Genomic DNA, 14,113 nt, shown 5'->3' with positions numbered 1-14,113 from the left:
CTGTCTTATTTCTAAATAGTCAAAAATAATGTGTAGTATTTTTCAGTCTCCTGCTAGCACTGGATTAAACGTTTCACATTTAGCTCTCTCCTTTACTGTTATTTTTCAGCTTTGTTGTTTTTTATGTTGTTTCTTCCACTTTTTTTAGTAGTGTTAGAATACATGTGATCTTTTGTAACAAAATACATGTAGAATTAAACTGATTGATACTTCTATTTCCTGATTTGTTAATCATCCTGGTTAATTTAATTTTGTTTTGTTTCAAGTTTTGGTAACTTAATTTTAGAAAATAATTCTTATAGCAGTGTGGGATTTTCTTCCAATTTTTCCAATTAAAAGCTGTAGAAAAGAAAAAGTCATTGAAAGAAGCGTCACTTTGCCAAAACCTAAAGGAAAAATAAAATATTTGTATTTTTTAGAATGTGTGCCTCAGTATTGAAGAAGAGCAACCTTTGCAGTGCTTTTCACTCTGCAGGATTTCCAGCAGTGCAGAGCCCTGGGAGGGTGCTGAGTTTCTGGCCTAATGAGAGGCTGTTTGTGTCTGAGGTGTAGTGGTGGTCAGTGTGAGTACACAGAGCTGTAAACTCATGCTGGGTTTGTGTGGAAAGCTTTATGCTTCCATCTCTCCTTGCTTCTGGCTGGACCTTTCCACAATAGACTGGTAGATCAGAACTAAATTCACAAAGCTGTAAGGATTTTAGATCAGTAGCATAAGATAAATGAGAAATTTCCTATTTCTTTAGAGGGGTGAAATAGTAAGTAGTAGTGAAAAAACAAATCCAAATTGATCAATGGCATTTAGGCATTCAAGCACGTTCATGATTAAAAAAATTTAGTTCATTATAGCCAGGAAATTCCTGTCCTACTCAGAGTAGTGATAGAGCTATTGTGGGGTCATATAGAGGAAAGGCTAAGACAGTGTTAATAATAAAATATAAATATAAAGTAAGATAATGAAACCTGGGTATTTTTCAGGTTTTTATTGGCTAGCCTACCGGTGACTCACATCAGATGTTTCCCAGCTGTTACATACAGAGATTTTTTAAGGCATTAGATAGAAAAGGGAAAACCTTCCTTTTATTCCTTTTCTAATAGTCATGATTTTCTCTCCCTTCCTTTCCAGGGTGACTCATTAAGAACCTAGCAGTAGGTTGAACAAGTGGACCCATTTGCTGACAGCTTAACACAAACAAGCATTTAAAGGAATAATTCTTTTTTGCCTTGATTTGAGATTTTAGTTTAACAATTACAGTGGAAAGACTGGACTAAGGTGTAAAGATTTCCTTAATATGTTCTGATTTATAGTATTTCAGTAATTAGTAACCTGATTATGTTATTAAACATTAGGCAAAATGCCTATGTTGACCTTTTTCTTTTTAACAGTCAAAGTACTAGAGATGGGCAAAGTAAAATATTTGCATGTGCTGTTATATTTATGATTGGAGAGAAAAAATTATATTGGGAAAATATTTTGAAAGAACATTGTCTTCAGGGTAGTCTCAGGTTGGACATCAGAAGGAATTTCTTCACAGAAAGGCTGATGGAATGTTGGAATGGGCTGCCCAAGAAGGGTGGTGGTGGAGTAACAATCCCTGTAGGTATTTAAGGAAAGATGGGACATGGCACTCAGAGCCATGGTCTTGTGGCTGACATCGTGGTGTTGGGTCATAGGTTGGACTCAATGATCTCAGAGGTCTTTTCCAACCTAAAGGATTCTGTAATTTTCTCATCACAGTATTACAGTCATGTTTGGATAAACCCACACTCTCTTTCCCATTGCTTTCTTCACAGAGACTACAGTGTCTTTTGCTTCCTTGTGATAACACATCGTATTTGACACTGAAAAAAAGTGTTAAATGACAGTGTTAAACTCATAGTTAAGGATGCAATGTGATCACTGGTGAGGGAAAAGGCATAGCAGAAGATACAGTACTCCTGTTGAGATATTACTCTTTATAAACATAAAAGGAAAAATGAAGCTTTGATTTGCTGCATAAACAGCTACATGAGACAATAGTTTCTTGTTGTTGCAGATTCCTTTTAATGTTAATTTCAACAGTATGTCTTTTCAGGAAACAGTTGAAGTATTTTTGAAACATCCTTCTGTAAAAGATGACTCAGATCTTGAGGGAAGAACGTCCTTTATGTGGGCAGCTGGCAAAGGCAGTGATGATGTCATTAGGACTATGCTGACTTTAAAATTGGATATTGATATCAATATGACAGACAAATACGCTGGCACAGGTAAGATGCTTTACAGTAAAGAGCCACTGCATGTTTCCAATCTGTGTGATTTCCACCAAGTGGAAATATTGTTAGGATCTATATTAATGTTTTTCTGAATGTGTACCTCAATCCTATAAACATTTCTGCATTAGTGTAATTATATGTGTGAGTCAATTCTTTGCCTTACTGTGGGAAAAAACAAACCTTTTCTGCACAGATTGGAACAGTTCATTTGAAATGTAGCAAAAAGAAATGTAGTGCAATGCTATTTAGTTAGTTCTGTAATTCTGTGAAAGGAAGAGCTGTTCTGTAACTTGAAGAATAAAGTGAAACATAGTTGCATAAAAAGCTCTTCCTGAAAATGCCTGTTCAAAAATGTATTTGACAGTGCACAAATACTTTGAAACAACATGGAGCAAACTAAGTAGCTAAATTATCAGCATGAAAGTCATTCCATAGTTATTTATAAAGATAGTGAAATAAAGATTACAGCTATTGCACTTCTGTTGTCCAAACAAGAGATTGAACTTGATACCCCTCAAATTATCATCCTGTTATCTGCCTGAAACAAAAGAAAAGTAGGCAACACAGTGTTTCAGGATTCAAGGATGCTAGTAATGAAACATAGAATTTCCTGAAGTAACTATGAATTTGTCTCCTTTGAGGGAAAAAAAAAAAAAGAACTTTTTGGTAGAAATATTTACCTGTGTAGTGCTTTCAACAAAAACAGAATAACAGTTCTGACAGGTGAGAAAGACAGCTGTTAAAGTGTTTATGTTTCAACAGCATTGGAAATTTAGAAAAAGTAGTTGAGTTGTATAGTATGCTGATGGCATCTGAATGAAAAAAACAGGAGAATATGGATATGTTTGGTATAAATTTGGAGGGGTTTGATAGCAGGGCTTCAATGTAAGCTGTATGTAGGGAGATTAGGAACTACCCAATGCCAGATACAGTCACAGAGTTAGAAGCACAAAATATATATGTCACAGTTGTGTGGTTCAGGATTTGAAACCTAGTATGCATCAGTATTACTTTCATTTTATAAATTGAATTTTTAAAGCATCCTTTGATGATATGCTAGATCTTGACACAAAGCAATTTGCAGTTAACATAAAATTCTTTTTAAATATCTAAATTTTTGTTTTTCTTACAATGTAACGCACGCGAAATAAATCAGTCTTTCCAAGTTGTGATAGTTCGAAATTTTGAGTGTAAGGAATAGTGCAACAAATGAAATCTCAGTCTTCATGTTTGATGACGTTACAAATTAAATATTCTGCAATTTTAGTCTTATTTCATCTTTCATCAGTCTCACCTCCACCTGCTACTTCGTGACAGATCACTTTCAAATGCCTCTCGGTATTTGTGTCAGACCTTAAGGTGCAGCAATGTTGTTGTTACTGTGCAAACCTCCTTACAAAGGGTATTTTTCTTTGCAGGCAGTAATCGGTAATCACACACTGTGTTTCTGAAATTACTCAGGTGTGGATTTCATGCTTGAATAATTCAGGTGGTTGGGTTTATTATCTTTCAGTCTTAAACCTTTCTCCTAGCGGTGATATGTAATCACCTTTTAATCTCGCTTTCGTTGTAGGGCTTTTAATCCAAGGAAATGAATGGATTTTCCATTTGCTTGAGGGTGCCGTTGTGTAGAAGACAGGAATAGTCTGGAAGTGGGGAGCTGTGCTGCCGAGCAGCTCGAGCTGCACCATTGTGCCAGCGAGCGCATAGCGTGGGCTTTATTATAGCGAGCTCCAAACATAAAAGGAAGCCCACCAGTAAATCACTCGCTGATTATTTTTTTGTATTTTTTTTTTCCCAAGGGCTTTAATCACTCCCAAGTTTTCGTGAGGGAAAAGCAGTGTTGCGTTCGGACGGGGAGCTGTGCGCTAATAGAAAATAGCGCACATGCCTCCGTGCCTGGGATACAGTTGCTGAGCAGAGTTCAAGGCTGCGTTTTTCTGACTTTTGTGTGCAGACTCAGTCCAGCTCGGTTGTAATGTTGCGTTAACGCAGCCTTTTGCATCTGCTCAAAAAGAGCAAGCTCTGCATTGAGCTCTGCTAGAACATCGAGGCTCTCGGCATTGTGTAGGAGAATGACACCAAGGGAAAGGAATTTCCCTCCTCTCAGAGATCAGCGCTGCAGGAGCATTACAGGGGCAGCTTTATGGCTCTGCCGTCACTGCGCACAATGGAGAGGGCTCTGTCTGTCGGCTGAACAAAGGGCCCATTGTGACCAGCTGGCTGAAGAATCTCTTCAGTCACCGTGACTCCATCACAGAAAATTTGGCTTACAAGAAAATATTGAGCACAAAGTGCGAAACAAGATGCCTGCGTCAGAATGAGTGATAGGGGGGAAGAACTGGCCAAGCTGACACAGCAGCTCTTTTTCTATTGTATTGTTACACACACCCCATGTGTCATCTGATGGAGTGGTTTACTGCCTTTGGTTTCATAAGGGATTCAGGACAAAAACCAGAACCTAGAGTTTATTGTGAGGTCAGACCATGAAAAGCAGGCCCATCCAAATGTACGACGCGGCAGGGATCTCATCCTTGCCCAATTCCTACGGATAGCCACCCACTCGCAGTAGCTGCTGCACAGGCACTCCCTTCTCACGAGCTCTGCTGCGCTTTTAGGCTGCTGCACTTAAACTTAAATCAGCGTCCTCTCAAAGGCATGGTTTCCATTCTCACTTCTCAGAGTGTCTCTGGCTCTGACCCCAGCGCTTAGCCTGTGTCACAATGTCACTATCACTTATTTTGTGACTGTTCTAAGGCAGTGCACAGCAGCTGGATTCGGGTCAATGGCAACACGAACAGCCTGAGCATTTTAGTCGGGCCCGTGTAACAGGTTGTGCTGGGCCACTGTCTTGTAAGCTGGTACTGGTTCTAAACAGTAGCTGGCAAATAAAAAACCGATGTTGTTGTATTCTGGCTGTGGTTCAAGAAGCTGCTCCTTCTAATGCTGGTCTTTTTGGTGTGCATTTCTGTATAACGCCTCTGCTGGATCCTGACCCTGTCTGTTTTAACATTAAACAAATACAGACGTGTAGGTAGTGTTTACAGTCCCACATTTTGCTTGCATGAGCAGATTCAGTTCTCACTAAGCATGAATATTTCTGAAATTTCATGAGGAAATATGAATTCACTTTATTAAATGCACACTTATAAACAGCATTGTTTTGTGGAGTTTTTTTATATTGTTTTGATTTTATTGTCTGTAAAATATTCTACATTTAAGTCAGCGTGAGAATGTAGATTGTCTGATTTGACTGCTGACTATAGGAAGTAACCCAAAGCATTTTGAAGTCAAACTGTAAGTGAAAACACCAATACATGTGTTCTCGATTGCTTTGAAATCTCATCGCTGTGTGCAGTTCTTTCCTTCAAAAAGATCCATGAACTGGTCATCCTCAACTCTGGCTGACAGTGTCTGCAGGATGCTGTGTTAGGCAATAGCAACTCCAGTTACAGGACACCACATCTTTACCTCAGTTTTGAAGTATCTGAAGTAGCAGCATCTGGTCTTTCTGTAATCTTTTTTCTTTTTCTTGAAGAGAACAGGGAGCCAGAGATATTGCACAAGACAGGATAGTCTTGCTACATAATTTCATATAAAATTTTCTCCAAGTAGTTCTGAAACAAAAAAGGGGGACAGAGAGGAGTAGGAACAGCTGGGTAGTTTTCTGAAGTTAGTTTTAATTGAAACAACTTTGCTTACTTGAAAGAAAATAGTAATTTTCAGGAAAGCATTGAAGAAATAATGAAAGCTTTCTTTCACTAGTGATGAGCAATCTCAGAAATGCCACAAAACAGAGGCAGAAGTAGATCACGTTATGTTCTTTTAATCAGAAGCTGTTATTCTTCCACAAATCCTCACTGTAAGCCAATCCTGGTGATGTTAAATGTAAAATTTCAATTTGTGCAAATTAGAAGCATGTTTCAGGGCTAACAGTTTTTCTGCTTGTTACTTGTATGGCAAGAAAGTGTTATTGTTACATCATCACTTGTTATGATTCTTCAGTTTCTTGAGGTTAAAAAGTACTTTATTCACCAAAATAGCTGTGATTAATTTTTATTTCGACTGTTCTAATTGTGCACCTCTAAAGCTCATGGTATTGTGGTTTCTTTTTCCCTGCTGCTTTTTTCTTCCAGCATTACACGCTGCTGCCCTTTCTGGCCACGTCAGCACAGTGAAGCTGCTGCTGGAGCACAAAGCGCAGGTAGATGCTCTGGATGTGATGAAACACACCCCGCTTTTCCGAGCCTGTGAGATGGGTCACAAGGAAGTGATTCAAACCCTCATTCAAGGTCAGCTCTCAGGACTTTGCAAACCTGCTCAGAGTTCTGCTGCTGCTTCCTGTGGGAATGGGAAATAAACAGCTGAGCAAGAGGTGGGGTAGGAAATTGCTTCCCGAAAGCAGGTTTTGTTTGTAAGTTCCCCTTGGGAAATGGCCCTAGTGAATCTAAAAGATTATCAGTGTTGTGGGAAATGGCTAGAAGTGTTAAATACAAAACTTTCAAAATCGGGATATTTTCTTTTCACAGCTTATTTCTGCTCAAGCCTTTGCAAGTACATTCTAGTCTCTCAAACCAGCTCTTCCCCCAACAAGTCCTTTCTTTCTTTTCTTTGGTTTTTTTCCCTCCCTCCCAGTAAATAATACCAAATTAAGTTTTCTTCCTTTTTCTGAAAAAACATTATTAGGGTTTTTTGAAGACTTTTAAAGTGAGTCGATATTTTTAAATGTAGATAGATATCAAAAGTCCTACATCATTAATGTTTTCTTCTGGTTGGTTTTTAAAACTAGTATTTTGTTTGTAGACAGAAATAGGATTTAACAAAGTACACAGTTTCAGATAATTGTAAAATACCTGCTGAAGGGTAAGAAGTACAGTGAAAGAACAGTATCATCTTAGATGTAAAATTCTGTCATTTTAGCTGCTCAGAAACATCTCCTTCCTACTTCAGATATTATCCCACTTGTGGATAGATGAAGTTCCCAGGCTAAATTTTAGAAGTTTTCCATCAACTAGCCTTTCTTACTGAAAAGTGTTCTTCCTTCCATGATCTGCTGGGCATATTTTAACCTCCTATTAAGCTCTTCCCCCCACTCCCTGTGCCATTTAGCTTTTGTAGATGCAAGAAGCTCGGCTATCAGAATCCAATATGTTTAATTAAATATTTTATGATATAGAGAGTCACTGTTGCTGGTTGGTTCAAGTTCTTGCATTTGTGGAACTTTACTTTTGTACAGAATTTTTACATCTTGCAAAAACATATAGAGAAATTGATTATCTGCATAGAAGAGTCTTAGCATGCTTGAATTAAAAAAAATAAGTTTATTTTAAAAATTATTATTACATTGTGAATATTTTATCTTGTCTGCTTTAGAGATTTAAAGACATTTAATCTGAAATCTAATTTTAGAAGTTATTTTGTTAAGACAGAAAAGTTCTACTGAAAATTCATAGATCTGAAACAAAAAAAATAGGTTTTTCATAGGCATTTGATAAGTCTGGATATTCTAAAGCATATTAGAGGGTAGTCAGAAGATTGTAAAAAAGTTAGATGCCTGGCCCTCTTTGAAACTATTTCATTCCAAATTAATTTTTATTTAAGTTTTTAGATTTGAGTAACAAAATTGTAGCTGCTTTCCAAAATACTTCTCTGAATTGTCAGTTTATGAAATAAGTTCTAGTTGAACATAAACTCACTCTTTTCTTAGCATTCAACAGTATTTTCTTTTTGTGCTCAAAGATGTATTTGTTTTTACAGGAGGAGCAAGAGTAGATTTGGTTGACCAAGATGGCCATTCACCCCTTCATTGGGCAGCCTTGGGAGGAAATGCTGATGTGTGTCAAATCCTGATAGAAAATAAAATCAACCCTAATGTGCAGGATTATGCAGGAAGAACACCTCTGCAGTGTGCCGCTTATGGAGGTTACATTAACTGCATGGTAGTGTTGCTGGAAAACAATGCAGATCCAAATATTCAGGATAAAGAGGTACATTGTTGTTCTTCAGTGAGGTATATCATTAACTTTAGAATAAGCATAAATCAAAACATTTTCTTTTTTTTCAAGGTCGTTCTCTTTTCCAGGGCACAGAAACATCTGTGCTGCTGTTTGTCACAAAAGGAAATGCATCCTGATGTTATTTTCCCTATGCCTTCACTTCTGAAATCTAGAAAGAAAAGTAGTATTTTAATATGTAGCATGAATTGAAGATTTGTATTTTTCAGATCACTTTTGGTTTTTCCTAATTGAAGTGTGATCATATGAGGAGTCATATTAATGATCTGATTTCTCTTATCATTCCTTATTAACAGCTGACATGGGAATGTGATTTTAGTCTGTTCTCCAGCATAGAGAGAGAGAGAGAGAGAGAGCAAGTTAGAAAGTAAGGTACTGCAAGTGAGATTGCACAATAATTGCTTCAACTACTTGTTCATATTAAGTACCCACATATGTATCACTCTTCCAGGTTAAAAAAAAAAAAAGAACACTGAAAACTGATTTGTTTATGTGTTCTTTTGTGCCATTATTCAGGTAGTAATTGAAATTAGGAGCTAGAACAATTGTGCAACCTGTAACAGATTTCTTTGTTATATGACGTAATTTCTCAGAAGTCAGTAGAACCTCATCAGTCAAGAGAGCTTCACCCGATTTATTGAAATTTTCTGTAGCTGTTTGTTGTAGGGCATAGATAATTCCAGGTAATGGAAATGGGGTTTTCATTATGAGTTCTACAGAGCAAGCTGTACATCTTTTGCAAAGAAAGCAACTCTAAGGCTAGTCTTCTAATGCTGCTTTTCAGCTGTTTTAGGTGAAAAAGCAGTAGTGTTGAAATATTGTTCAAAAAAAATCATTTTTCATCACACACATTTAAGTGCTGTGTTCTTATTTTAAGAAGGAAATTTATTTAAAAGAACCGTTTGTTCTTCATGTCCAGAAAAGCGTTGAATCGCACTATGATTTATGACTTTTATTGTGGCCTGGTAGAGTTTGGGGGTAATGTTTATTTTTGTTGTGCTCTATTGTTTTACAGGGCAGAACTGCCCTGCACTGGCTCTGTAACAATGGCTACCTTGATGCTATAAAGTTACTGCTCGGCTTTGATGCTTTCCCCAATCACATGGAGAACAGCGAGGAGAGGTATTGCTTGTCTGAAGGTGTTACTGTGTCGTTGTGCCAGAGCGCTGCCTTCCAGTCAAATGTTCGATGTTCAGATGCTGCGAGAGAATCCTTGTGTCTCAAAGGAGTGCTGTAACCTTGGGTTTCAGCATAAGCAGCTTTTCTAATGTGAAAGTTCCCTTCTTTAACTAAGGCATGACAACTTGAACTTTTATACTTCTGTGCCATGACCTTCTGGGGGTATTTACTCACTCTAGCCTTGTTGGAAGTATCAAAGATCTTTCTCATTTATGTGGAGTTGGTGGCAGATATGTATGGACAAAGGATGAAAAGGCAGTTCTGCTGCTGTTGGAATAGACTGGAATTTCTCTTTTATATTTGATACAATTACAGCAAGAAGAAAGAAAATGGGAGAAATGTAATGTTATGTTTCAAAATGGTGATTACAAAGTACCTGGTGGTTACCTGTATTCTAAAGGCCTGGTTTTAAAAAAAAGTCTCCTATAATCATAAAGAGATAGCACATTTGCATCTCTTTTCTTTGTCTTTCATTGACATATAAATAATAGTTTTTTAAACGTGATTTGGGTTGTGGAGTTCGAATTAGTCACCTGACCATGACGATAATTACTATTAGCAGAAATTTCTAATGCCTTTTTTTAGAGGAGATGACCTCCTCATAATTATAAGATTATGAACAGCATACCATATAAATTTGAATATTTCAGCATTTTAAATAACTTAAGGCGTTTGCAACCCCATATTTCAGTGCTAAATTTGAGACTTCTGTACTTAACCCCAGGTTTTAATTGCTGTCTTCCTCCATCATTTTTCTTTCGTTCTCCACTCTAAACCACTCAGATCTCTCTTCTTTTTCTGTTCTTATTTTTTCTTGAGAAACACAAATGAAAGTATAACTAGTTTCTAATTAAGTAGTGTCAAGACTCTCTGTAGTAATTTTTGATAGAAAATTGAATAAACAGTTTTAATTAAATTACTTTTAATAAGTAAGATTAAAAGCCACAATTTTGCCAGATTGGAGACTGCTGTTATCCTTACTTTGTAGAAATGTACTAATGATGCTCAAATGTCAAGAAAAGACCTTAGCTGTGGTTTATCACAGTCATTCAGATAGTATATATTTTTGTTTCCCTTCTGGAATTTAGATATATAAATATATATAATGTATAAATCTAGATTACTCAAAATATGACTAGCAGTATTCCGAATATCTGCTGATAAGCACAACTGCATGTTCAGAGCAAAAGAGAGTATTTCTACATGGGTCAATCTTTAAATATAATTCTCCTAAAATATATATAAAAATTGCACAATTACAACCTAATAAATATCTATAAACCTTGTTTTATTGTTAACATATCGGAAGTTTGGAAAGTGGAAAATCAAGTTGAGTGTTGTAAGAGAGAGGAAAAATGACCTCATGGATATGGTTCGCCTGTAATTTGATGAAATCAATTTTTAATCCATAACCATTTCACTACATAATGACTTTTTTTTTTCCCCAAATTTTCCTATAGGAAAAAAAATCTTCCCTTCTTTACTTTCTTAGAGTGTAGCATGAAATAACAGTTAAAAATTCAAACATACTGGTTATAACTAAAAGATTAGAGAAAAGGTTGAGATGAGATTGCATCTGGAATTTTAAAGTGCCTACTTGCTTGCCAAATATGCTAATCTGGAGGGTATTGGGTTTGTTGTTCTTTGCAAATTTATTTTGCAATCCAACTTAATGTCCTGGGTGCATCAAGGTGCTGCTTGACCACCTTCACGTTAAATTGCCTATAATAGCTGATGGCTGATGTCTTCATGTGTTTCCCTGTGAAGCCAGCTTGATTTAAAAGCTATCTGCTTGAGAGAGAACCCAGGGAAAAGGAAATTTACATCAAGCTTTGAACTGACACAACAGAGGAGTGTATGTAAGTGTCCAGTCATAAAAAACGCCTCTTCAAATTTGATTTAAGTGTTTTTTTAATTTTTTTTTTACTTTCAAAGGTAGCTCGGATGGAGCTAGAAAACCCACATTTAAAAATATGGATCTTCATGACTGGGATCTGCAGTAGAATACATTGTCTTGGTAGATACACAGTATAGCGTAAAGTTTACTTTAGTATCTTTTGTGTCTTTATTCAAAATTAGGAATACTTTACAAATGTGTTTTTCTGAAATAATGTTCCTTCTGAAGTTCCCATTTCTGGGTTATCAAAAATCTGCATCTCTTTAAATGCTATCAGCAGCACACCTTGACATCCAAATTTTCATGTTATGTCATTGTCTTTATTCCTGCAGACACTTCAGTTCAGATACTGTTTATCCTTCCATCAAGCCATTTCTGTGTGGCAGGTCCAATTGTGCTTTCTGTCTGTTTTTCTTTGCTTACCAGCACTGCGTCCCAGCAAGTTACCATCAAAAAGAGCCCTAATTTTCACAATCACATGCATTGACACTTGCTCTTAGATAGTCTTAATGTTATATGGTCCTGATCATGGTTTGTGACTGATATTTTTCAGTCACTAAATGTCTTTCCCTAAAGTTTCAGTGTTGGTGAGGGAGATGTGTAAATTTTGCTCCTATGTTGACAGTGGGAAATTTGGGAATTATTTTGAAAAAGGCTTAGGCGTCTTTGACACCATTAAAACCCAAAGCAATTTAATACTTTGAACACCTGTGTCCATTTGAAAACAGACTAGTACCTTAAAAAATATATTATCCTTTGATAGGGGTCTAATCCTGCTGCTCTGACAGTCACAGTGTCTTCAGTCGATGTTACAGAAGCTAAGCCAGATTTGATTGTAGATTTCTAGAATTTAAACGTATATGGAAATAACACAAAATATATTTTAACTTACTTTTTCTTTAGATTTCCATATGAAAACTTCAATAACACATTTTAAAGACTGCTTTCCTAAGGCACATAATGCTGTGGATGGGGTTTTGGGAAATTTTGTCCAAACACTTCAAGTCCCCCTCTCTCCCCTTCCATATTAGGAGGCTAAAATAAGTTTTAAACATAACCACAGTGTGTAGAATGAATAAGGTAGCAAAATAATGCCTAAAAAGATAAGAAAAACAGCCTACTGAAACAGTGTTTAATCTGTCTGCATACTAGAATTTGCTTTATTATGAAATGAGGGTGAAGAGATGCATATTATAGCTGGAATTCCAGATCAATTGTAATTGTTGTGGTTTGGGTGTTTTTTTTTTAGATATACTCCACTCGATTATGCCTTGCTTGGTGAACACCACGAAGTGATTCAGTTCATGTTAGAACACGGGGCTCTGTCTATAGCTGCCATTCAGGATATTGCTGCTTTCAAAATTCAGGCTGTCTACAAAGGATACAAAGTTAGAAAGGCTTTTCAAGAGAGGAAGAATCTTTTAATGAAACATGAACAGCTGAGAAAAGATGCTGCTGCCAAGTAAGTATGAGACTTGAAATCTACTCCAGCACATAGACATTTGTTGTAAGTTTGTGTTTATCAGTGTATGACTTTATCTGTTGTTCATCAGTTTTTGTTCCTCTTGGTGAAATGCATGAAACTGAAGGAAGCATATAACTTCCATGTAACTATAGACAGATGGAAGTTATTTTCCATATAATCCCAGTTAAAACAAGAAAGTTTATATAATATACCATAGCAAGGCAAAATACCAAAAGCTGAGGAAATAGCATGTTAGTGTCTATGAATCTTTGCTTGATATTCTGTATGATGATAAAAAGGCTTGGAAAACATTTATCACTTTAAGTCACTGGAAATAATTATTTGCCTATCAAGTCCTGATACCAGTTTTGAACAGAAATTAATCAGTAGCTGGGGAAAAAAGCTTGAAAACAAACCAGGGAAAGCCTGGTTTAGTAAGGCTTAACTCAGTGTTTCTCTGGCAACCTGAACTCCTGGTTTCTATTTGCAACTTCATTTTGGGCCTTAGCATTCTCTGTACTTTCATTTTCTGATCTTGAATTAAAAAGTTCCTATGAATTGGTTATATTGGATTGCAGATAACTAACATGAAATTCAAATTGGTGTCAGCAAGATATGTAGGTTCTGGCTGAGTTTCAGCCCAATTTAAATGTGGTAATGGTAGCATGGTGGTGAAATTGTGAAATCAGAAGGTACGTAAATGATTATCACAATACGTTGCTTGCTTGGAGTTTATCCTTAAGATTCTTAGTATGAAATTAGCACCTGTTTCTCTTGAAGAAATATGATTCTGAAATGAAAAAACATAACAGTCTGAAAAGATTTCTGCATGATTTGAGAGGATTATTTCGATAAAGAGAGATCACATGGAAAAAACACACAACATAATTATTGCACCTCGTTGCTGCATCTGTGTATCAGAGACAAATTCAGCTGCACTCCACTCTGTATCAAATTTGGTAGTTTGATGTTCTGCATAATTGGCCAGTCAGACCTTCATTGGGTTTCATTGCTGCTTCTATAAAACAATTATTATTCCCCAGGAAGAACCAAAGCTAGAAATACCAGGTAACTCATCTCTTACTCACACCTTTACATCCTGAAGTTGTAACCTGTAGCTCTCCTACTGTTTGCCTTTTCTGCTGCAATCAGTGTAAGTCAACACGATGCATGGAGAAGTTGCCTTGGAAAAATACTTCTTTTTAATCTGGAGAGATCTGCTTATTGCTGTGTGGTCACAACTGACTTTACCAAATGAGATAGTTTTATCCTTTTTGATGACAAGCATTTTTAGAAGAATCTCTGATC

General features: G+C 36.5%; 1 protein-coding gene across 1 annotated transcript in view; it reads left to right on the top strand.

Moving 5' to 3' along the window:
• The window catches only part of INVS (inversin), an 83,305-nt gene that overhangs the window by 53,712 nt on the left and 15,480 nt on the right, over positions 1–14,113 (top strand). The window contains exons 8-12 of the mRNA XM_014875154.2: positions 2,073–2,244; positions 6,387–6,542; positions 8,008–8,237; positions 9,280–9,386; positions 12,590–12,802. Coding sequence (XP_014730640.2) covers positions 2,073–2,244; positions 6,387–6,542; positions 8,008–8,237; positions 9,280–9,386; positions 12,590–12,802 — 878 coding nt within the window. The remainder of the gene's footprint in view (positions 1–2,072; positions 2,245–6,386; positions 6,543–8,007; positions 8,238–9,279; positions 9,387–12,589; positions 12,803–14,113) is intronic.

Source organism: Sturnus vulgaris, chromosome 1 (assembly GCF_052056855.1).
Source record: "Sturnus vulgaris isolate bStuVul1 chromosome 1, bStuVul1.hap1, whole genome shotgun sequence".
NCBI classification, from domain to species: domain Eukaryota; kingdom Metazoa; phylum Chordata; class Aves; order Passeriformes; family Sturnidae; genus Sturnus; species Sturnus vulgaris.
The sequence above is the reverse complement of the archived record's forward strand: the minus strand, read 5'-3'. Positions and strand labels throughout refer to the sequence as shown.